Source organism: Diabrotica undecimpunctata, chromosome 7 (genome assembly GCF_040954645.1).
Source record: "Diabrotica undecimpunctata isolate CICGRU chromosome 7, icDiaUnde3, whole genome shotgun sequence".
NCBI lineage: Eukaryota > Metazoa > Arthropoda > Insecta > Coleoptera > Chrysomelidae > Diabrotica > Diabrotica undecimpunctata.
In genome coordinates, this window is record NC_092809.1 from 61,074,729 (window position 1) to 61,101,157 (window position 26,429).

A 26,429-nucleotide genomic window follows, 5' to 3' on the forward strand; every position below is an offset into this window, starting at 1 on the left:
ATTTCTCTAAATTCTATCCAGTCCATTTTTTCTATTATTTTTTTCCTTGAATAAACTTCCTTTTTCATCTCGTTAACATTCATCATTGGATTTATTATCTTGATACTATAATAATTATATTATTACATAATGACGGTATTAGATTTTTATTTCGATGCAGGGCAGCGGCAAGCCGCTTATACGTATTTCGACCCCTTTAGATGTCATCAGAGCGGTATATGCCACTGCTCTGAATCGAAACAAAATCTATCCCGTCGTAGGCCAATAATTATCGAAATAACTATTAACAGACGTAACAACGTCTGTTATTAATTAATGGCGTTAGATGGGTAAAAATTTGAATTCGGTTTCGCCAGGTAGGAAATCGTATGATTTCTCTTGTAATTATATTATTATTATAAAAATAAAAAACACGTCAACATGGAACTTTTTTGAGAATAACGATATATTATTCCCTTCACTTGCACTACTAATATAATGATTTTTGTAGGAACGTTAAAAAAAGAAAAGAAGTCAGCAACAGAAATGCCTCCTTTCCAAGTAAGAATCGCTCCTCAATTGAAAAATCAAATTTCTGACTGTTTGAAGGCATTAAATGTGACTCCCACTCCAGTCACCTCTAATCAACAGGACGAAAAAGGAGAACCTGTACCCGTTTCTTTACTAAGCAGTCACGTTTTAGACGATTTTCATCCGGCAAAACCTACAGCAGCTGGTGTGGTTCCTTGGTCGCCGCCACAACCAAACTGGAACTGCTGGACTAGTTGTAACATTGACGAAGGGTATTTAGCTACTGCTTCGTTAGATGAGTTAAGTGAACAGATGCTTACTGATTGGAAACACAGAATAGCCAATGATTCTTCACTGATCACTAGTATGCAAGAGAGACAGACTTTGCCGGTATATCAGAAGAAAGGAGTTATAATGGAAGCTATCAATGAACATCCTGTTATTATTATTAGAGGAAATACTGGTTGCGGTAAGTAGGTTTTTTTGAATCGAAGCTTCTATACTGGCGTTGTATTACTTTTTTTTCTCTCCTGAGGAGAACGTCACGGAACTAGCGCCACAAGATGGTGTCGTCACGAGTAGCCTCATAGAATAGCGGTTCTTGACATCGATTCACTACTCTCGATCAATTCGTTTTTAGTGATCATATATTTAATCTAAGCAGGTTTAAATTAAAAACTGCATGAAAAATAACTAATAGAATATAGCCATTAAATGAAAAGTAAAAAATTAAAAGAATATCTGTCATTAAAAGATTCGATTCGTAACGATTGTCAAAATTCAATAAAAGTCATAAATTTCATCCGATTAATAACAGCATTGAATCATCTGTTTACATTTTTATATTAATTCTTGATTTAAAATAATTTCATGTAAATACAATTATTATTTTTAAACATTTTATTTAGTTTATATAATAATTAAATTTATTATCAAATGATATTTATTTATAATTTATCATTAATATTTCGTCCAAATTTGACAGGTTTGTCATAGGTAAATAACACAAGCTTTGTTAATACGTTAACAGGTGGCGCTAGGAGCAAGCGTAATAATTAATTGATTTTTTTTTTAAATATAAAAAATAAATAAAATAAAATTACTTTATTTAATTTTAAATATATTTAAATTTTAAAAATACAGAAAACATAGTATGAAGCTCTGCTCTAGTTTACAGTACCGCCTACCGTTTCACTTTTTTTAATGCTTTACAATGTACAAATACTTTTTGTTTAAAAAGCGATAATTCATCATTTTATCAAACATTTTTTAACATATTGCTGTATGCAATAGCTCTGCTCTAGTTTACAGTACCGCCTACTGTTTCACTTTTTTTAATGCTTTACAACGTACAAATACTTTTTGTTTAATATATAATTAATATGTATAATATAATAATTCATCATTTTATCAAACATTTTTTAACATATTTATTTTGAAATTTCAGGTAAAACAACTCAGGTATGCCAGTTCATATTGGAAGATTATGTAATGTCTGGACAAGGAGCATGGGCTAATATCTGTGTCACACAACCCAGGCGTATATCAGCCGTTTCGGTATCAGAAAGAGTGGCCAGTGAACGATGTGAAGACCTCGGTCAGTCTATTGGTTACTCAGTGCGTTTTGAATCATCCTTACCTAAACCTTACGGATCAGTAATGTTCTGTACGGTAGGAGTGTTATTGAAAAAGTTGGAAAATGGTCTTAGAGGAGTCAGCCACGTTATTGTAGATGAGATTCACGAACGTGATGTCAACAGTGATTTTATTATGGTCGTTTTGAGAGATATGATCCACACATATCCCGATTTGAGGGTAAGTTTCAAATTCATGTCATGTCTGATAATTATTAGTTTTTTTTTTGTTTTTTAACAATGTCATTTCAGGTAATTCTTATGTCTGCTACCATTGATACAACTTTATTCTCTAAATATTTCAATAACTGTCCCGTTATCGAAATACCCGGAAGAGCTTTTCCTGTTAAACAGTATTTCTTAGAAGATGCTATTGAACTTACGAAGTTTGTGCCACCCACTGATACCAGAAAAAGAAAAAATAAAGGTAGGGATGATGACGAAGAAGAAGGTACAGGCGTTGAAGAACCCGACGAAAATTTAAACAAGGTAAGATATTTAGAATTTTTCAAATAAACTGAGCTTAATAACATTGACATAACAGTAATCGTGTGACATTCATAAAGAAAGGACGTATATTGGTCACCTCTCTGTAATTAGCTAATGATAATAGTTAAAAATCGATTTAAAGTTAATCAGTGATAGCTGAAATGGCTTCCGAAAGCAGCGGAAGCTCGATCTCGAAAGAAGAAAAGGAAATAGATGACAACGGACAGTGGTAAACAGCAAGAAATAAAAAGAAATGGCGCCACGGAGTATCAGATTTCGCAACCCCACAAAAAAAGATACACAAATTCAGAACATAATATTAGGTCCACATTCTTCTGAAACCCCAATGAACCAATCCTAACCAAATCCATAATAAAATTCTTCAATTATTGATACTTATTATTTCTCATTCTTATTCTTTCTATTTTTTTTTTCAAATTTACAGCTCTGTAATGTAAATTTATTTATTTATCTAATAAACGTAATATTAATGAATATTAAATGTGTATAAAAAAAAATGGAAAAATCAGTGGAAGATTCGAACCCCGATTATCCAGGTCCAAAAGCAGAAACAATACCGCGTAGCTAGCATTCGATTTTTTACATCAAATATGAAGTTTTATTTAAGTTGCTATCTCACTTGTGTTTGATAGTGGGAAGGTCACGTGGGCAATACATTCCGCCTCTTAGAAAGGGACGCAGGACTACTTTGCATCATTTTTCTCTGTCGCACTGGGGGAACGGATCTATATTCCAGCACTCAGTCTAGGTATTAAATATAGGAAAAATACCAGTAGAGTGGCTCAGACGAAGTTCGTACCATTGCCCAAAAAACCAGGAGCAAAATTTGTGAAGACTATTAGGACCATAAGCCTAATGAACCATCTGCTGAAGCTATTTTTAAAAGTCATCCACAAAAGAATTTTCCGGAAATGCGAGGAACAGATTGCGCCCAATCAGTTTGGATTTGTGAACGCCGTTGGTACGAGGGAATCTTATTTAGCGTGCAGGTATTGTTTCAGAAATGTAGAGATTCAGCTGTAATGTTTTTGCATGCCTGATTGACTACAAGAAGGCTTTCAATAGAGTCAGGCATGAACAAATAATGTAATACTTTTTACAAAAACAATGCAATCTAGAGGCTTAAAAGAGGGAGATTGGAGAGATAGGAAAAGATGGAGGCTGAAATGCGGGAAGCGGCAATCGCCGTAGGACCCCCGTTATATGATGATGATGATGAACAAATAATGTGCTGAAGAGGACAGGGATTGACGAAAGAGACCTAAAAATAATAGCCAACCTGTATTGGAATCAATCAGCGGTGCTCCGAATAGATGGAGAATATACAGATCAGGTCAAAATCTTAAGGGGAGTGGGACAGGGGTGCATAATTTCACCACTGATATTCAATCTGTACTCGGAGCACATTTTTGAAGAGGCTCTAAAAGATATTGATGAATGCATCTCAATAAATGGAGTAAAACTCAATAATTGCGGTATGCAGATGATACAATAGTGTTTTCCAATACCATAGAAGGGCTGCAAAACTTATATGGACTGGGTATAAACACCAGCAAAACCAAGTTAATGATCATCAGCAAGGAAAACATAACTGGAGCAAATCTGTATGTGAACCAAATGAGAATTGAACGTGTCTCACAGTACAACTACTTGGGAACTATAATCAATGAGTCGTGGGACAATACCCAAGAGATTAAATGTCGCATCGGAAAGGCAAAAAGTGCATTCGTGACTGAGCTCATATGTTCAAGAGCCATGACCTCATCCTAGAAACAAAAATAAGGCTCCTTAAACGTTACGTGTACTCAGTGCTTCTATACGGAGTAGAAACGTGGACATTGAAGGCGGAAACTATCAAAACTTCAGGCTTTTGAGCTATGGTTATACAGAAGGATCCTGAAGATACCGAAGGGCCGTAAGCTGCAGTACTTGGGACATATAATGAGAAATCAAGGCAGATATGAGCTACTCCAATGCATTTTGCAAGGTAAAATTGAAGGAAGAATGGCCCAGGACGAAGAAGAATATCCTGGCTTGCTAACCTGAGAGCATGGTATAGAAAGACCTCAACACAGCTATTCCGTATAGCAATCAACAAAGTCATAACAGCCATAATTTTCGCCACCGTTGGGAACGGACAGACACCCTAAGAAGAAAATGTTTTTTGATGCATAGTTCTTGTCATAGAAATATTTGTTTTTTAGTTTGAAAATGAGACTTACCTTTGATATTAAATCACAATTAAGTCCAAAAGTATTAACTTTAATTACGAAACCCTAATACTATTTGATATACAATTACATTTTTATTTTAATAGTCATACAATACAGCAGCATTTCAAGACGTTACAATACCTTATACCTACAGCGTACACAATACAAAAATTTGAGATTGAGATCGAAATATGGAAAATAAAGTGAATTAGACACTAATTTAAAATCTATTTCATGATTGTTAACGTGGATGCAGTTGATTGTTTTCTAATTTTATCGTATTACCAGTTATTTTTTGTTTTGTCTATACATGATGCATTACCTTTACTGAGACTTATTTGATGACTCATTTAACCACTACCCATTTACTGAGATAATTATAATCCATTTCTCAAATTATATAAATAAAATAATACACGACTAACAGTTTTCGTATATTTTTATTATTTACAGGTTGTGGGAGGAAATTATTCAGATTTGACGAGAAACGTCATGGCTAGATTGAATGAAAAGGAAGTCAGTTTTGAGCTTCTAGAGGCTCTTTTAGACTATATCAAAACACAATCTATACCTGGAGCAGTATTAGTTTTTCTTCCTGGCTGGAATTTAATCTTTGCTATGATGAAACATCTTCAAAATCACCCCGTTTATGGAGGAAGTCAGTATAGTATTTTACCTTTACACTCCCAAATCCCTAGAGAAGATCAGAGAAGGGTTTTCCAACCTGTTCCTGACCATGTAACGAAAGTTATTCTTGCAACAAATATCGCAGAAACTTCCATTACCATCAACGACGTAGTGTTTGTGATTGACAGTTGCAAAGCAAAAATGAAGATGTTTACTTCTCACAATAATATGACTAGCTATGCTACCGTTTGGGCTTCCAGGACAAACTTGGAACAAAGAAAAGGTCGAGCCGGTCGTGTTAGGCCAGGTATTTGTTTCCATTTATGTTCCAAGGCCAGATTCGAAAAATTGGATGAACATATGACACCAGAAATGTTTAGAACTCCTCTACATGAGCTGGCCTTGAGCATAAAGTTGTTACGTTTGGGCTCAATAGGTCATTTCCTATCTAAGGCTATTGAACCTCCACCATTAGATGCCGTCATTGAAGCGGAAGTGCTGTTAAAAGAAATGAAATGTCTGGATCAAAACGACGAATTAACTCCTCTGGGTAGAATAATCGCCAAGCTTCCGATTGAACCGAGATTGGGCAAAATGATGGTTTTGGGCTGTATATTTATGTGTGGAGGACCGTTGGCTACAATGGCAGCCAACTCGTCGACGTTCCCTGAGATATTCACTTTAGACATGGGCCAGAGACGATTAAGCTACCATCAAAAAGCCTTATCCGGAGATAGACACTCCGATCATGTTGCCATGTTAACAGCATTTGAAGTAAGTATCATGTTTAATTAAGAATTAAGTGTTTTTAAACGTGTTTTGAAACTGACACGAAACAATATCAAATAATTATTCTTTATTGTTTACTAGCCGATCCGGCGAACTTAGTTCCGCCGTAGAATTAAATAATTTTTAAAAGTTCAATAACTAAAAATTAACGAATAACCAAAAAAAAAGTTATTGGAAAACGTCCTGTACGAAAAAAGTTATCAAAAGAAATCAATTTAATGCTTTCTGATAAACAATATTTTAGATCTTTTTTTGATTACAAAAATATACGATGACGGTTTTACAACGCGCGAAAACGCGGCGTATGATTGTCCGTACGTGAAACATGGAAACTTCAAGTTGATTCAGCAATCTTCAAACGATTGGTCTTACAATTTGTTTATTGTCATTGCAAAAGCCAAACCATTTTAGTTAGTTCAGCAATCATAAAATCATTTAACGACCAGTTATCTATTTTTAAAGAATATAATTTTTGCCTTGTAACATCCTGTTGATTCTTGGTATTAGCTGGATGTGCCTCCACTGGTGCCAGAAATGTTGAAATATCAGAAAGCTATGTAATTATATAAACATAATTTTTTTATTGCATTGAAGATAGTCACGGTTTTAGTGATGTCAATCCAAAGGATTATAATATATAACTGTTTGTATGTAAAATAAAAGGAAAATAAAATTTTTGATTATACCATTTTCCTTACAATATCATCATATCTTTTATTTCATTTTAATTGAATTCATTTTTTAATCATGTATAAGATTTAAAATAATAAAAGTTAAAAATTCATAGTATTAGAAAACCTAAAAAAATGAATGAAATCGGTAGTTGTTCTCAGTCATGATGTGACATATGTTAATAAGGATACATTTTTATATAATAGATTGTTTACAAATAGACGTAGATATATTGAAAGGAATCCTCATATCCACCGTCGGGTGAATGTTGTTAATTACGCTGTAGTTAGAATGCGGTAATTATCAAAAATATCACTTACATAATTTTGATACTTACCATTCGTTGTAAAAATCTGCTATGCTATTAAAAAACAGCTTGCATATAACATAAAAATAGACTGAAGTGATTATATAATATTTTTTGAAGATTTAGAATCAACAGAACATTTAAATACGTTTCAAAACTTTTGCTTTAGGATTTTATAATAAATTCTTCTCATCTCTGTATGTAGAGTGTGATGTTGCTGGCGTCTATCCATCATTTATTAATTTCTTCCACACCTTCCGTTCTCCTCATCATCTGTTGTAGTATTCCCCTGTCTTAATTCCGATTTCCTGGATTTGTTCCATTTACATTTTTTCTAGGGCCATCCTTCTTCTTCGTTATCTTTTGGCCTCTATCACTTCCTTTACTAATCTATTCTCGTTCATTCTAGTTATGTTCTCTGTTTTATCCCCTTGTTCAACCTAAATTCTTGTGATCTGCTGTCCCCCATTTGTACGTTCTCCTTTACCTCTTTTCTTTAAGTACTTCTAATTACATGTGATAGTTTCCTCGATAGCACGTGCATAGTGCTGCGAATACATTTCTTTTCGGTCTGCTGCGTCAAACGCAGCTTTATTCATTATTTATTTCTATTATATTTTGTAGTACTCTTGTGTTATCAATTTTCTGTCTTTTGGCTATGGCTATTTGTCCGTCTTCTAGTTTTTCTTTTACTGTTCGTAGTCTACTTTCTATTATTCTTGTATAAATCATGAACACTACTGATAATAGTCATATATCATCGTCATCAGACATAGAGTAAGTTGTCTTTCCATTCTCTCGGCATTCAGTTTTCATTTCAGGATCAATTTTATCTTCTCCACTAACTTTTCCTACTTTTATTTTACGTATTACCACAGAATACACCACCCAACAAGAAGCGAAAGCTTTGTCGGTACCTTTGATGTTCGTAGGACAGAAATTTCGAAGTGACAGTTATACTAGTTAGTACACTAAGAAAAGTAATGAGGAAGTCGTTCAAAACTGTAATAAAATTATAGTTACACTGAGAAACGAAGTAATCATTAAAACTAATGTTTTTTAAGTGGACCTTTTTAGTATGAATTGTATTTTTTTCCGTAAAATGTAATATAACCCATATATCAATTCTGTACTGATAAATAAAAAGGTCTTAAGTCAAAAATATCGATTTGTTTTTTTAAACAAACAAATTAACATTTAAATGGGAATAAGCCACAATTAAAGGTTAAATTACGTTTCCACTTCGGAAATCGGATATCCGAAGTGGAAATTGAAACGTAATTTAAACAAATTAACTTACTAAAAGTATTTTAGTACGTTAAAACACCGATAAAAAGCGATTGAATTTGAGAGTTAATTTCAAAATAGAGATGAAAATTAGTCGATTTCTATTACTTTTTATCGATTTTTTTAAGGTATTAAAATATATAAAAATACAAAATATTTATAACAGTATTATTCTTTTTTTACTATTATTTTATAATAATATAATAGTCTCCCGTTTTATACCGCTGTCGCGGCTTTGGGAGTATAGCAGGGTAGTCTGCTATATCTAGGGCCTACGGTATACAAGGAAGGTAACATGGCCAGTGCTACGCTTCAACCGTCTATTATTACCCCTGGTTTTACCCAAGGTACTCATTTTTATTCAGGCTGAGTCGACCTGGGGCCATTTTATACTTTTTATAATATTATACTTTTTTAAGGTATTAAAATATGTATATGTTTATATAAAAATATGTATAACAGTATTAATCTTTTTTACTATTAAACAACACACGCGAAACAAGACTTCTTAATATGTAAACAAACTTCAGTTTTTATAGGTTGACAGATAAACTATTTAGAACATGGCGGATTCTCACAGAAATTTGGGTTGCGAAAGAGCCCTTCGTTTCGCTTCTTGTTGGGTGGTGTGTTCTGTGGTATTACTTCTTATTTTTCGGTTCTTATTTATTCCGTTTGTTGCTATCTGTTCTGTAGTTCTCTGTCCCGCCCATAGATTTATTTTCATAATATTCTCTCCACAATTCTAGTATTTCTATCTGTCTTTATTTGGTTATGTTTGTGTCTTACTCCTCTGAGTTCTTTTCATTTGTAAACCTTCCTTAAGTTCACAAATACTATATGTATATCCTCGTTTTTTGATTTTCTTTTGCAGCACTAATATGTAAATGTGTTTTATTTATGATCTACTTTTCGTTTTTTCTTGTCCCATTTTTTTCTTTCAGTATTTTTCTATACATATATTCTTCCAATTGATGATATTACGCATATTCTTGGATAGTTTTCGCATAATTTTCTGTCTTATTTTTTAAATATTGATGTTAAATATGGTTGTGTTCTTTCAGTATTTTGTAAGTTCACGTATGACATCTATGGGAACAGACACTTTCGAGTTTTTGATTTTTTTTTATATTTTCCTGATTTCTATTATTTTTAATTGTTGTTGGTGAGGATTACTTATGTATCTTCGTGTTTCCTCTTTGTCTATGAGATGTAGTCTTTATTTCAATATGATTGTCTCATAGTACTTATCCCGATTTTTGTCCTGATTATTTCTAAGTTTACTTTTTTTTCTTTGATGTCAGTATACCATGTTAGATCGTGCAAAATGTGGAAAAATTCCATTTGGAAGGGAAGCATTTTATTGCCATTAGTTACACAAATCTTGATAGGGAAGCAGCAGTGGACGCAAGTTTGTTTGAACAACAGATAACTAAAAACTAACACTTCCTAGGTTCACCACAGGGTGATATTGATATTCCAATAGTTTCTCCGATTGAACCGATCGTTTCGCGGATTGCAGGATCCCGGTAATTTGAGACGAAAATACGTCATTACGTCAATATGTTTGCCTATTTTATGGTTTTATCTTTTGCCATCATTGTAATTATTGTTATAGTATTCTCATTTCATTTGCCTCTAATATATTAGTTTTTGATATTCCTGGCGGTCCTGGTTGATTCAACTGTTATTTATATTTTGTAAATCAGATTTTATTTTTAAACCTGACTTTTCGCTTATATTTATTTGAATATTGGATCCTTCATTCGTTTTTAAAGTATTGTAAAAGTCTGTTATCCTGTTAACATTTATTTATTTTTAGCTGTGGGATCAAGCCAGACAAGGTGGAGAAGAAGCAGAATTAAGATTTTGCGATTTCAAAGGAATCAGTATGCCAACTATGAGAGTAACTTGGGAAGCTAAACATCAACTACAACAAATTTTGAATAACGTAGGTTTTCCAGAAGAAACTATGGCGCTATTTCCTATGGAAACTGTTGGTCCAGATCCAAGATTAGATGTTGTGATGTCACTTATGTGTTACGGATTATACCCAAACGTCTGTTTCCACAAGGACAAAAGAAAGGTTAGTTGCTTTATTGTGATATATGATTATTTGGTAAGTATGTAGCTCAACAAAGAAAAAACAAGGTTTTTATAAATAACGTTATTTTTCAATATAGTTTCCCCGCAGCGGTCGCCTCGGGATTAGTCGAAAATCTTTTACCTTCAATTGATTTTTTCCGGTTTAGGAATAGATCATCATCATCATTGGCTTTTACAACTCTTCGTGAGTTTTTGCCGCGTTTACTATTGCCTTCCATTGATTCCGATCCTGTGCTATTATTTCCCATGGCCTTACTTCCATCTTCTCCAGGTCTTCCCTGACTGCGTCTTTCCACCTTTTTCTAGGCCTTCCTGTCGATCTTCTACCATCTGGTTTTTCCCAAAACACATTGCTAATCAGTCTGTCGTCATCACTCCGTACCACGTGGCCTGCCCATCTTAATCTATTGGCTTTTATGTATCTTACGATGTTTCCTTTCCCGAAGAGAGTCTCTATTTCATTGTTGTATCTGCTCCTCCATTCATTTGTCACGCTGTCCCTGCAAGGACCATATATAATTCGCAGGATTTTGCGTTCTCATACTAATAGCTTATTGATTTCTTTCTTTCTCAATGTCCATGTTTCACTTCCATATGTCACTGCTGGTCGTATTATGGTTTTGTACATTTGGATTTTGGCACGCCTTGAGAGAAGCTTTGACCTCATTAGATGTTGAATGGCAAAGAATGATTTATTCCCCGCCAGTATTCGTATTTCAACCTCCCGTTCTCCTGTGTTTTCACTGGTAATTGTTGCTCCTAGGTATTTGAATTCTTTGACCACCTCAAAATTATGATCGTTTATGGTAATGTTTTGTCTTATTCGCTGTCGTTCCTTTTTTGATACGACCATGTATTTAGTTTTTTCTTCGTTTATTTTCAGGCCTACGCTTAGTGTTGCTTCTTCAAAGTTCGATACTATATCCTTAACTTCCAGTGTTGTCTGTGCTACTGCATCTACATCATCTGCAAATGCGAGAATAATCTTTGCTCCTCTGGCAGTTATGTCTGGTTTGACTCTGGTATAGATTTTTCGCATTGCGTATTCCAATAGGAATAGATGATAATCAAAATCCGGTAATGGACCTGAATAATAAATTCTAGCCATTGTAATTACATATTGGCAGTCAGTAGTTAACCTAATTAACGCTTTATTGAGAAGGAAAGAAAGTATTTTGTAATTTACCAGTAACTATGTCTTTAATATTTGTAGGTATTAACAACAGAAAGCAAAGCTGCACTTATTCACAAAACTTCCGTCAACTGCAGTAACCAGGATCAAGGATTTCCATATCCATTCTTTGTATTTGGAGAAAAAATCAGAACAAGAGCTGTATCTTGCAAACAGATGACTATGATTACACCTCTTCATCTTCTGCTGTTCGGTTCCCGAAAAGTAGAATGGGTTGATAATGTAGTTAGGTTAGACAACTGGATTAATTTGGACATGGATCCCGAGGTAGCCGCCATGATAGTTGCTCTAAGGCCTGCATTGGAAAGTTTGGTTATTAGAACTTCTCAGTCACCAGAAACGATCTTGGAAATGGGAGAAACTGACTGTAAGGTATAAAATAATCTACGTTTTCCTTTTTTGTGACATTTCTGCATTGTATATTTTAAATTTTAAGGTTGTTTCAACGATTAAAGAAATATGCAAACTGCATGCAGGAAGTTTTGAACTAGAAAGAGCCAAATCTAGCTTGCTTGCTTCAAAGAGGCCTCCCAGAGGACACACTCTCGGCGGATTTAGCGGACCTTCTCCCAAATTCTTTAGAGGTGGCTTTAATAGTCGAGGTGGTGGTGGCGGAGGTAAGTTTTTTCGCCACTACGGCGCATTTGATTAGGTTATTGAACATACATACTTAAGTATACATACAGTAAACGCTAATTATGATGAAGTGGGCGAATGACCTACTTTGTCTTGCCTGTCACACACAGGCTTATCATTGGGAGTTAACTAAGATGTTCACTTATTTTATTTAATCCATTTAACCTCTCTCCGATTTTCCTTCAGGTTTCAGAGGTGGATACAACAATGGTGGCGGATTTAGCGGCGGCAGAGGTGGATTCCGAGGTGGTCGAGGCGGCGGTGGCTATGGAGGAAGAGGCGGTGGTGGCTTTGGAGGAAGAGGCGGCGGTGGCTTTGGAGGAAGCGGTGGCTTTGGAGGAAGAGGCGGCTTCCGTGGTGGAAGAGATTAAATATAAACTTAATTACTTATGTTTCTTAGGTATTTATCGCATTTTAAAAATGACTATTTCCAAACAATGTTTTGCAATGTATTAGTATGATAGTTAGAGTGTATCAGTGAACTTGAGATTTAGTGTTTAATTTTAAATAAAAAGAAAAAAAATTGTTTAATTGCTGCCATTTATACATCATTTTACAATAGTAAACCAAATATTAATACACCGCCCAATAAAGGATGAATGGAATATCCAGATTGTGTTACAATATCGTCATATCCCAGCGAGAAGTCACTAACATTTTGTTGTTATGGAGATATTTGAAGTGTAAGATAAAATCTTCACTATAAATTAGGTTTTTAAAAATTTCTATTACAACCTGGTATAAGGTGTATTTATTGATTTTAGATTTATCAAAATGAAGTTACTGATGCTTTAAAGATACTCTGCTGTGTGAATCAGCTAGTGATTTTTTTCATAAACAACAATAATGAGTTTTGGTAATATTTATTTATTACATTATAATATAATTATTACATATTATATTTATTACATAATACATCGTAATAAGTTATAATAAAAAAGAATATTAAAAAAATTCCTCTTATTCGTCATCCTCAACGGTTGGCTTGGTTATTGTATCTGGTATATTATTGTCTGTTGGTAGAGATGCATACCATCCATGCAGTTCCTCTGGTATAATTTCTTTTTTACCTAACTTCATTAAGTCCATCTTTTTCTAGTTACTAATAGGTAGCAGTTGATTGTAAGCTCTTTTAATTTCATTCCACAATCTTTCCGACCTCTTACGCGTACATTCATTACAATGTAGGACTATGTGTAACTGTAGCGAAATTTTATTATGTCTGGATTGGCTTTTTCATATCGCAAAGACTTGATTTCAAGCCATCTGACTTTGTTGCATTCTCATGTTTAAGACGATTTTTAATTGTGTGTTTTGAGTGATCTTTAAGATCCAACATATCAGAAAAATGCAGCTGTTTGACATGGTAGGGATTGGCGGCGCTTCTGTTTCTGTTTGATCTGGCTCTTTTCATTATGTTTTAGGACTTCATAACAGAATTAACAGACACATGCCTTTTTTCCATTTCAATGGCGTGTTCACTCACTACTGCAATTCAACTGCATATCAATAACTGAGAAATAGAAGTATAAAATCAAACTCAGCAGTGGTTTATTAGTCTGAAAAAAGTCACTAAGTGCAATTAATGAGTTTTAACCCATATCTCTACAATTTATTCGTATGTAAAAATTTATTAAGTTACTTAAAGTTCATTCGTTTAGCAAATTCCCATCTGTCAACAAACGCACGTGTTGATATTCGCCGTCTCATTCGTCAAGAGGCTATTAAATATAATTTATTGCCTTAATCCAGACAGATTCTTATATTACAGATCCAAACTTGCCAGCATGTTTAAATTCAAATTGTATCGTTTTGATTTTTAAGTTAATATATTGTGTTATACTTATGTTGTAGTTATTGTTAAGTTATTTACTGGTCGTGTTATTTTTTAGAGTTTAGTTTAATTGTGATTTAATGATTAAATATCAAGAAATTCTTACACTAATAGTTTCAAAAGTAGATATTTTTAAAAATCATATGATACGAGTACGACCCTGTTTGGCTTTCACGTGCTTCTGTTGACAATTGGGAATATGTAAAATGAATGTAGTTTAGGTATTTTCGGGCTGCTTAATATTTTCTGTATTAACGGGTTATTGATTTTTTAACACACAAAAATAGCCATTTAGTATAGTACATCCACTAATAATTTTCCAACATAAACATGCCTCATTGTGGTATCAAAGAGACCGCCTTTCAAATCAAGGTTGTCAGACATATTTCCTATAATTCCTAAGGTTATATTTAAAAAATATTCTCTATTCTCTATTTGTTATTATTCAATTGCTAGTCAACAAATGACACTCTTAAAAAATAATATGAACATATTCTCAAAAAATATATCTATAAATTAATTAACTAGGTACTAATATTTCCATGGACTCTTCACTAATGAATTAAAGCAACCGTGAACTTTGTATTATTACTTATACTCTAAGTAATTTTCGAATATCGGCAACATTGTAGTCTGGAGAGAATTTGAACATTCCGTTCATATCGACGTTGCCATGTTGGTGAATTTAGCGGTAATACTTTTATAGATATAATGATCGACTTTTAAGAAATCAGACAACTTTTAAGAATCCAAGTTCTCAAAAAGTGATTCAAGAATTGTATTATTTTTTTCCAAATTTCATTGATTTTATACCTTACGTGGAAACATGAAAAATTGCAGATATATTAATATGGTATTAAAGTTATATTCACTAATTTTAAACTCATGCATTATGGCAACAGCGAAGCGCAAAGCTATAAATCGTAATGAACACCTGTTTGTCTGGCTATGTGACACCCTAAAATATTTCCTTTTGCAGAGGCGGAGGTTTATTATAATGTAAGTAATAGGATAATAAGGTAAGTAATAATATTTTTCTAGGATGGCATTTTTTAAGATGCATCAACTTCTGTGTTATCAATAAATAATGACAAGTATGTTAATGACAGCTCCGAATTAAAAAATAAAGGTTTGCACGTACAATCCCAAAGAATAGTTTTAAATATGTATGAGTGTTTGAAAAAAGAAAATATTGGGATGGCTGATAATGTAATTGTTCTAATTGTATCTAATGCATTGCTATTGTCGGCCAAAAATATAACAAAAGTCTTCTGGCGATTATCACGAAGATATGACAGCCGATTTATTTGAAAAGTGGTTTGTTGAACAACTCTTGCCCAATATTCCGCCGAATTCAGTGATTGTTATGGATAATGCGTCGTATCATTCCCGCATATTAAATAAAATACCTAATAATAACACGAAAAAGGACGAAATTTTAAAATTTATGCAACTTAAAAACATCACTGTTCCTAAAAAGATTCCAGTAAAGAAAGAATTAATTAGAATGATCAAAAGTCGGAATTTTAAAAACGAATGCGTTATTGACACCATTTGCAGCAGGCACGGCCATACTCTTTTGCGATTACCCTCATACTATTGCATTTTTAATTCAATTGAAATGGTTTGGGGTACCGTAAAAAAACGATTGCGAAAATATAATCAGTCACCAACATTAAGCGCAATGGCCATTGAGAATATTCGAGAAATAATTAGTGGCATTAATAGCGATGTATGGAAAAATTGCGAAGCTCATGTTGTAAAAATAGAAAACGAATATCCTGTTTTACCGGCAATAGCACCAATAGTTATCCAACCTGGGAACGATTCGACTTCAGAAGACTCTGACGATTCTTTTCAGTCCTTCTAATTAATTTCTTTGCAGCTATCGCGATGCATCTTGAACACTAGTATTCATTATTATACAGTGTGTCGCATTTAAGATGAAGACACCTCTATATATCAGCTACTAAAATACATACAGATTTGACATTTTGCACAGTCATACATGTTGATAGTGCACATTTTTTAAAGATAGTCATCTGAAATTTAAATTTTAAACGCGGCTTACTGCGAATCCACAAACAGGGTAAATTTTCGATATTTTGCTTCGCGTTAGAGAAATCGGAAAAACTTATTTGGAAAAGTTGTTCCACTTATTGTAACCGCACATACCAAATTTCATGACAAAATTCGCAATTTTAGTTTTTCAGTATTATTTGTAATCTCGATCCTAAATCTACAATTGGCTGTCTAAAGATGCATCTCGGGACAGCCAACTGTCCGTTTTAGAATCCTGACTACAATTGAAGAGCCGGAAACAATTCAAATTCAAAAGATCACCTTTTTCTGCTACGGAAAATATTGCTCCGATTTCTCACCAAAATCAATGTTGAGACTTTAGTTTAGATACTCTTGAATCTCAAAAATACTCATTTACATATTTTTCAAGCCTCGAAAATGCATCTTAGGTATCGCATTTTTCGGATTTTAAATCGCCTATATCTCCAAAACTATTAACTTTTGAGAAAAATGACATAGATCTTATTTAGAGTCACCCAAAAACCTAAAAAATATTTTTTGGAGCACAAAAGGTGATATTTTGAATTTGTTTAAAAAATTGTTTAAACAATTTCTGCCCAAAAATTGAGATATTTTCCTGAATATAATTATGTAAAAATTAATAAAAATTATATGATTTTTCTTGAAATATGCGTTTGATAACTGATCCCTTTTCTTAATTTCCACGCCAATGGTCGGCATTGGCATCAAAGACTCTCAAAAGCCGACGCTTGACAAATTGACATTGGAAAAAGTATAACACATTCAGCAAGTAGTGACTTTTAAAATAGAAAGATATAATAAATTTTATTCGATCGGCGAAGTTAATGAGTTTTTTTTACAAAATGTGGTGCCCAAGGTCTTGGTACACAAGAACTTTACAAAAGTCTCATTGCTCAGCATCGGGAACTTCAGTGGGGTGGGTAAAGATATAACTGGTGCAAAAATAGATAAACAATAGATAACAGTTTGATAAAAAGAAAACAAGAAATGCTGAATTCTAGAATCTCAATATAGAGGGCGCCAAAGTCTTAACCTGAGACTTATAAAGGACTCAAATTAAACTAATCAAACTTTAAATCGATATTAAACCAAATGAAACAATATAAACTAATAAAATATACATGCTTAACTATAGAATAAAAAAATATATCTTCGATAAAATTGTAAACTTCAAAAACCGTATTTATTCAATACTTAAGCGTAACAACCCTTCGTAGGTGATACCCAACTTAACAACATGCTTCCATTCGTCCCTATCTTAAGCAATCTTCGTCCAATTCTCCACGCCCATAGTTTTAAGGTCTCCTGCTATATTATCTCACCCACATGGTCTTCCAGTTGAGGTTTTTTCTTGTACCAGCCTTACTATTCTTTCGTCAGATTGTCTTCTGAGGTGTCCTACCCACTGAAGTCTTCTAGACTTCATTGCTTTTAGCAATTATTAAGTAATAATTATTAAAAGTATAATAATTAAAAATAAATTTTAACAACTATTATTTTTAGACATGTTAGTCTTTAGATATAGTTCTTCAAGCTCTTAGTTCTTAACGCATATTGTTCCACTGTTTTAGCAAGCACAGGCCTAAAGATCTTCCTTAGGTTTCTCCACGTTTCTCTACCATACATCACTACAGGTCGTATGACTTTTATATAGTTTTATCTTTGTATGTCCTGTTATTTGTTTCGATTTTATAAGGATTTGAGGGTCATAAAGACATCTGTTGCCGGCTTGTATCCTGTTGTTTATTTGTTGTGATCTGTTTTTGTCTTCAGTTATTGTTGTTTTAAGATACTTAAATTCTCTGACGCGCTTGAAGTTAAAGTCATCGATGGTGATGTTCTGTCCGATTCTATCTCTGTTTCGGTTATTGCGGCTCATATGCATATATTTAGTTTTGTTTTCATTGATTAGGAGCCCATCTTCACTCTTCTCGATATTAGATCAATATCTTTTGATATGAGCTAATTTGAAGAGTTGTGGTGAAAGTACATCCCACTGTTTCAGTCCATTGTTTATTTCAAATGTCTCCAAGTATTGTTGAACTCTCACCTTACATCGTAATAATTGGAAATAAAAGATTATAAATAAAACGTAAATTAATTTAATTATTACTTAAAATTGCTCAAACAAATGATAATAAAATACTTAGAACTGTAATTTTTTTTGAGATACGAAAAAGCTTTTTGGTTCATACTTAATACACTGATCGAAACGAAATAGGAAAAGCTAAGTTAATTTAATGAAAATCGTTTACTGAGTTAGGTGGGAACTTAAATATGTACGTCCACACAGAAGACACATATAGTTTTTATAAATGAAAGAAAAAAGAAATTTCTTATCTTCGTTGTTCTTATATTTAATAGAAAATCAAAACTTGATAACATTTTGGAATTACATTTATTCTGTTATTGAATTTTTGTCGATATTTACGTTACAGTTGTTAAGAATTAATGATGAATTTTGATGTGCGTGGAGCGCCTCGAAGGCGCATACTGTATCTCACAGAGATTCAAATTGCTAGAACAATAACTTTAATTCAAGGTTACTCAAGACGCCGTATAGCAGGAATGTTAAATGGTAGTCGTGCTGCGATAAATAGAGGCTGGACCAGACATGAAATGTATGGAGTTACTAGAAGACCGCCCTATATGCATCGTGCAAGGGCGACTTAGAGCTAGAGAGGATCGACTTTTACAACTATGGTCCGTCACAACTAGGATACAACAGGGTTGTAAAACTAGTATGATGATATTTTAAAACATATCATCCCTATGGAGGGCGGTACAATGTTCACAAGTCACAAAATTACTGTATTGCTTATAACATACACAACACACCGCAATATTGTTTTCTACCGATTGGTATAGAGTCAATTCACACTCATAAGAGTTTTCTGACATGACTTGTATACCGTTCGATTAAACCCATTGCCATTGGGTTTAATCGGTACAAATGACATGAGTCAGTGACTCGGTTTAAAAAGATTAGGTATTCCAAGATTTAACAAGTATTGTTAAGACATTCCGATGCTTGTCTAATGCGATACAATTCCGGGAACTCGGGTTTCGTTTATTTCATTCTTAGGTGCTTGACACGCCTTGCTTGGTGTGTAATTATGTATAAGTATTGTGTAGTTAGATCCAAAAAGTGATTAAAGCTTTTAATAATTTTTCTATAATAAAAGAAATTGTAATAAAGAAATGAGATTTGTTTTATTGCTGAAGGTCAAACTACTAACCAATAATAGTCAATCGCCACTGGCAATGTGCTGAGAATGGATTTTTTTAATAAACCTCAGAAAGTTTGGGAATTGGCAACAACATTATGCAGTTCTCTGTTAACAGTGTATAAGTAAACAAGTGCAGTTATGGGAAGCAGAGGTAAAAGTTGATAGACATGGTGTTGAGGGAGATGAGTCAATCGAGGTATTTACCTGATAGAAAATCAGGAATCGGATTCAGTACATTCTTCACCAGCTCCCTTCGTTGATCCCGAATTAATGGACATTTTTGATGAATTTAGTGACAGTGATACAAACTATGTTCCTGGCGAAGATTCTGATAGTGAAGAATCATACCCAATACCAACAGTCTGTAGCTGGTTTATTCGTCTGTAGAAGTGAGCCACTGTTCTCCCAGTATATTAGAAAGGCCATTTATGGAAGTGGATGACTGCATCCAGAGCTCAAGTCAAACAGACAATGATATTCATGCTGATAGAATTCCATTATAGAAAGAATTATCAAACCATTTGCTAGAAACGTGCGAAAAAATGTCTTTATAGCGATAAAGAGTTTATAAAGGCAAGAAAGTAAAAGCAAGGAAAATGCTAGAGTTGAAGGAATGCCGAAATAAGTGTTATCTGAAATTGAGTCCAGAAATTCGAAGTTCACTTTTTCAAGAATACTGGAGTTTAGACTCTTACGATAGAAGAGTTACCTACATTGCGATTCTAATCAATAGTGCACCAAAAAAAAACTATTCGTTCGAGAAATTTGGATAATTCCAAAAAACGTGAAGTGACACATAAATATTTTTTTGAAATCAGTAGAAGCAGAATTTCTGTATGCAAAGCATGTTTTTGTGCAACTCTAGAAGATGAGAAACCAATATTTATACGTACTGTTATAAACAAAAAAGGTCAAGTGTATCAGAGCAAGAGGAGACAACCCACCACCACATACAAAGACGCCAGAAGAGATGGAAGGTGATAAAAATCATATACTTTCATTCCCATCGTACGAAAGTCATTACACTAGACGTACTAACGACAAGAAATACTTGCAGTCTCATCTTAACCTACGAATTATGTACGACCTACATTTATAAGACAAGAAAAATCCAGTTTTTTTTATGGCATATACATTAGTCATTCAGCCAGTTGCAATAGATTCTCCAATCAGACAAATGCACAACCCTATGAAAATTAAGTTAGTCAAAAAATGTACGAGAAAACTTTCCGATCACTAAATTTATCATTTAAAAAACCTAAACAGGATACATGCTACATATGCGATTTATTGAACATGAAAATAGAGAGAGCAGTTAGTGATCTTGACAAAGCTGCTATTACAATTCAACGCGGAGAGCATCACTCCAGTGCAGATAAGGCATATAACATGAAAAAAATCGACAAGAAGAATCGAAAACAAGTGACAAAAAAAGCATGTTATACGTTTGACCTACAGCAATGTTTACCAACACCTTTTCTTGGTAATATAAAAGGCAGTTGTGGACATAAAATCTCACTATTCATGATGGAGCTTCAGGAAAATCCAAACATTACATGTGGTGTGGCATGAATGCATAGCTCGTCACGGAGTAAATGAAATAGCGTCATGCCTATATCACTTCTTAAAAAATCATCTATCACTTACAGTAAAGTTTGTAACGTTTTATTCCGATACCTGTGGTGGTCAGAACAAAAATTCCCATTTTGTCGGCGATGTTTTTGAAATTTATAGGGGAATCCACCACTGTCATCATATAACGGGGGTCCTACGGCGATTGCCGCTTCCCGCATTTCAGCCTCCATCTTTTCCTATCTCTCCAATCTCTCTCTTCTAAGCCTCTAGATTGCATTGTTTTTGTAATTTCTCTTCTCCAGGAATTTGGTGGTCTTCCCCTTTTCCTTCTTTCTGGCGGAACATACATTAAGGCTTTCTTTGGCCACCGCTCCTCCTCCATTCTCATCACGTGACCATACCATTGTAATTGCCTTCCTTGTATTCTATATGAAAGAGTATCTCTAATTCCTGTACGGTTTCGTATTTCCTCATTCCTGATTCTTTCCATTCTCGATACTCGACATGACCTTCTAAGATAATCCATTTCCACAACGTCTACTTTATCTCGTTCATTCTTTGTCATCGTCCAACATTCGGCACCATATGTGGTAATTGGTTCTACAATTGCTCTTTATACGCGAAGTTTGGTATGCATCTTTATTTTATTAGACCACAGTAATGAATTCAGTATTCGGATGCATTTTTCCCTTGGGTTATTCGGTTTTGTACATCTATCTTAACTCTGCCATCTGCTGATATGATGCTTCCTAGATATTTATACTGGTTGCAGCCTTTTATGACTGCGTTTTCAAGCCTCAGATCTGTGGTATTTCCTCCAATTTTTAAATATTCTGTTTTGCTTATGTTTACAGTAAGCCCCCATTTGGCATATTCCTCAAATAATTTTCGATTCATATAATTTATATCTTCCTCATCGGTTGCAACCACCACCTGATCATCTGCAAACAACAATGTATACAGAGTTTCTTGTCCCACTTCGATGCCCATAAATCTACATTTATTTCTCCAATTCCTCAATGCTTCTTGGACGTATATTTTAAAGAGTGTCGGTGACAAACAGCATCCTTGCTTTAGGCCTTTAGTGACTTTAAATTCATTTGAGGTTCTGGTTCCAATTTTTACACAACTAACTGCATTTTCGTACAATTTATATATCGCTCGGATATACGTCGAATCCAATCCGGACCTTTTGAGGACCTCAAACATTTTCTTTAACGGGACACTATCATATGCTTTCTCAAGGTCTATAAATACCAAATGGGTCTCTCTACTTCTTTCGACACGCTTTTCAATTATTTGTCGTAGGATAAATATATTATCAAGGCAGGATCTCCCGGTACGAAAGCCGCTTTGTTCTTCAATATCTTGTATCTGTCTTTCAACCCTCTTCTTTAATATTCTGCCGTACAACCGGAACAGTCTCTTTTATTCCCTCTCTTATATATGGAGCTTATATAAGATTTATTCCAATCTTTAGGAATTTCCTGGTCTCCACACATACATTTATTGAAAAGGTCTTTTTAACCTCTTTTAAGGTTTCCTTCAATTCGGATAATGTTATTATAGGGATTTCCTCTCTTTCGTCTCTGTTGTCTATTAATTCCCTTATCTTTTCCCATCTGTACTCTACTCTATCCTCTTTCAGCAGTTTCGTATAATATTCTTCCCATTCATTTAACTTTATGAGAGAAATGTTGTCTTCATTTTTCTCATTTTTCCTAAACTGCTTTAATGTTTTCCAAGCTTGCGCCACTTTTGTTCCACCCATAAATCTGTCCAGTTCATCACACTTAGCCTCCCAGTTTATTTTTTTCTCCTTATCCACGTCTTTTTTAACTTCTCTATTCCATTTAGCTTATATTTCTCTGTCTTGAGGATCTTTGGATTGAAGCCATATGTGATATGCTTGTTTTTTCTTGAGAACTTTCTCTTCTAGTTCCGTTGACAACCATTCAGGTTTTCCTTTTTTCCGATTTTCAACTTTTCCCAGTGCTTCATTTGCCGCTTCATGAATATATTTTTTAATTACCTCATACAGACTTTCAGGGTCTAAGTCCTTTGTTTCTATATTTTTTATTTTCTGAGCTATTCTAATTTTATATAAGAACTTTGTCGAATCTTGTTTAAAGCTTTCCAGGTTATATTTTATGTTTTCTATGGTTGTTCCTATGTCTGTTACTTCATCATTTTTGTGACTTGATTGTTCTCTCTTAAATGTCACCATTACTTTTGCAATAATCATATGGTGGTCACTTCCACATTCTGGCCCTCTAAACACCTTCATGTCCTTCGTTTTTAGTTTAGAATCTTTACGATGGATGAAATAGTCAATTATTGATTTTAAATTCCTGGTAGGCTGCGTCCATGTAAATTTATGTATATTCTTATGGGGGAAGAAACCATTTAATATTTTCAAAGAATGTGCCTCGCAAAAATCTATTATTCTTTGACCATTGTCGGTCAGAATGTCTTCTCCATATCTCCCTATTATTTCGCTGTTGGAGCTCTTTCCAGTTCTTGCATTAAGATCACCTAAGATCCAAATTTCTTTCTTCTTATTAATTGTGGCTAGAACAGTTGTTAACTTGTTAAAGTACTCTTCCTTGCTGTCAACCCTTGAGTCATCCGTCGGTGCATATGTTCCAATTACCACTATTTCATGGCCATTTTTCTTAATTTCCATGAGGATAATTCTTTCATCTATTTCTTGCCATGATTTAATACATTTTTTCAGTTTCTGATGTATTGCTATAGACACTCCCCTTTTAGCTCGTTCGCTCTTCTCTACGCCACTATAGAAATGCAGGTATTCGTTTATCTTTTCATTTCCTCTTCCTTTTTTTTACTTCAGTTAAAACACAGATGTCTAATTTCATTTTACTCAGTTCACGGAAGACCTCCTCCTGTTTTGTCCTTATTCCTTGTATGTTCCAAGCACCCAAATTCATAATCCATTTTCTTTGCGAATTTCGTTTATAGTTTAATCCGTCCGAATTCCAAGGCTTTTTGCTGAAATTTTTAACTTTGATCATTTTTTCCGAGTATCGAGGAGTTGGCCCGATGCCTCAACCCCCAACTTGGAGGACCAGGGTTTTAAATCAGAGTATCCTTCTCTTAGATAAGTTGCCTTCTCTACGGCTTAGGAGTCCTATCTACCCCACCTGTTGGTCCGCGGGTGGTATTTTATTTCCCACCTACCCGCCGGCCTAGCTGCAAACAGGCCGGTGAGGGCATTCCCCTATCCGCCACCTGGGGACGCGCTCTCTAGGGTTACAGGTTTCCCCGAGATTATAAATCCACCACTGTACAGATTATAAACCATAAGTTATTAATTCCTGGCTAGCCTTGGTGTTCCCTTGGAGATCCACTCCGACCAAGGGCGAAACTTCGAGTCAACCCTTTTCCAAACCGTTTGTAAATTGATTGGTGTCAATAAGACCAGAACGACACCCCTGCATCCTCAATCAGATGGAATGGTCGAGAGAATGAACCGAACAATGGGTAAACACCTGTCCAAAGTTGTATGAGAACATCAAAGAGATTGGGACCAGCACATTCATTTATTCCTAATGGCCTACCGCTCGGCTGTGAATGAAACTAGAGGCCAGACTCCAACCTGCCTGATGTTAGGTCGTGAAGTTCGTTTGCCCTGCGACCTAGAGTTTGGCTGCAGACCTTCCGAAGAACATGTTGCAAGCGAAGATTATGTCGACCGCCTGAAGTTAAGAATGAACATTCATGAACTTGCCCGACAACACATCCAGTTAGCCAGTGACAGAATGAAAGATCAATACGATTCTCGATGCAAGAGTGAAAGCTATGAAGTAGGTGATCTTGTTTGGCTTTATAATCCACAACGTTGTCGAGGCTTATCTCCCAAACTGCAAAGACAATGGGAAGGTCCGTATGAAATTAAAAAGAGAATAAATGACGTCATATACCGAATTAACAAGTTGCCAAAAGGTAAACCAAAAGTAGTTCACATAAATCGTCTTGCACCATATGCTGGCTCAAATGAAACAGGAGAAGCACGAACCCTTCAACATGAGATCAAAGATGACCGGCGACCAAGCTTTAATGAATTTATGTCAAATTACGCAGAGAGAAAGAGTGCTAGATTCGGCGTGACCACAAAAGTTCAGCAGGATCTTTTTAATGTTACGCATAACGTCTCTCTAGCCCACTGTGTTGCCCAAGATCTTGAGATGACTAAAGGAATCTCATCCGTATTTTATAAGAAATTCGGTCGTTTGGACGAGTTAAAAACCAGCAGCCTAAAGTTGGAAGAGTACTGAAATTAGAAGATGGTTCTCGATCTTTGCTGTATATGGTGACCAGAAAGTCGTATACAGACAGGGCAACCTACGAGGATATATGGCGTGTTTTAACTAATTTGAAGAAAATCGTCTGTAATTACGATATTAAGAATTTGGCCTTACCCAAGATAGGCCATGCACTAGATAATCTGGACTGGAAGATTGTCAGAAGCATGCTTGAAGTGATCTTCCGAGAAACCGGCGTACGAATTACTGTGTGTTGCATTAACCCGATGAGATCGTATCCTTCAAAGTCAGTAGACTGTTATTTCTTTCTAAGGGGTTCATGCAGAGCTGGAGAGCTCTGTAGATTCCGCCATCCTGGGCCTACATCTGGAGTTGCTGATCGGGACGCTCAGATCTAAGAGGGGAGCAGTGTAACGAAATAGCCCATCTCCGATACGTCATAATTCTTAGAAGGAAAGATCTAGAGAACACAAGAATTGGCATTTCAATACCGCCCGTCTTCGATGGTTCTTTCGATGAGACGAATTAGAGGTGGGACAACGCCAGAATATTCTCGAACATAGTAACTTTATTATATATATGTAACGATGTTATGAGTGGGTTTAGTTGATAAGAGAGTACCGAACTGTAAACTATAAATAAATATATTTATATAAATTCGAACCGCTCGTTTTATTTAATCTCGCTACAATATGATGTTAACGAGCCAAGGAAAATCAAATATAAGAAAAACCTGACTGATGATAACTTTGATGTGATCAACTTTAGACCTGGTGGAAAATTTTAACTTTCTCTGTATCTCACAGATATTATTCACAACTACGTATATCTACAGAGAAAAAAAGAGATTTAGTTTCAATTATTAATTTGATACTGCCTATTTTCCACGAATTTTATAATGATATATTGACATGTGACAATATTGCAGATGAACACTCTGATCTTCAAGATGAAACA

The 26,429-nt window shown here is 34.6% G+C and overlaps 1 protein-coding gene across 1 annotated transcript in view; it reads left to right on the forward strand.

Annotated features, from left to right (window-relative positions):
* mle (dosage compensation regulator mle) overlaps nucleotides 1-13,014 on the forward strand; it is a 36,654-nt gene extending 23,640 nt beyond the window's left edge. The window contains exons 5-12 of the mRNA XM_072537422.1: nucleotides 491-979; nucleotides 1,958-2,325; nucleotides 2,397-2,633; nucleotides 5,321-6,268; nucleotides 10,372-10,635; nucleotides 11,869-12,219; nucleotides 12,284-12,464; nucleotides 12,670-13,014. Coding sequence (XP_072393523.1) covers nucleotides 491-979; nucleotides 1,958-2,325; nucleotides 2,397-2,633; nucleotides 5,321-6,268; nucleotides 10,372-10,635; nucleotides 11,869-12,219; nucleotides 12,284-12,464; nucleotides 12,670-12,854 — 3,023 coding nt within the window. The 3' untranslated portion in view covers nucleotides 12,855-13,014. The remainder of the gene's footprint in view (nucleotides 1-490; nucleotides 980-1,957; nucleotides 2,326-2,396; nucleotides 2,634-5,320; nucleotides 6,269-10,371; nucleotides 10,636-11,868; nucleotides 12,220-12,283; nucleotides 12,465-12,669) is intronic.
* The last annotated feature ends 13,415 nt before the right edge of the window (nucleotides 13,015-26,429 follow it).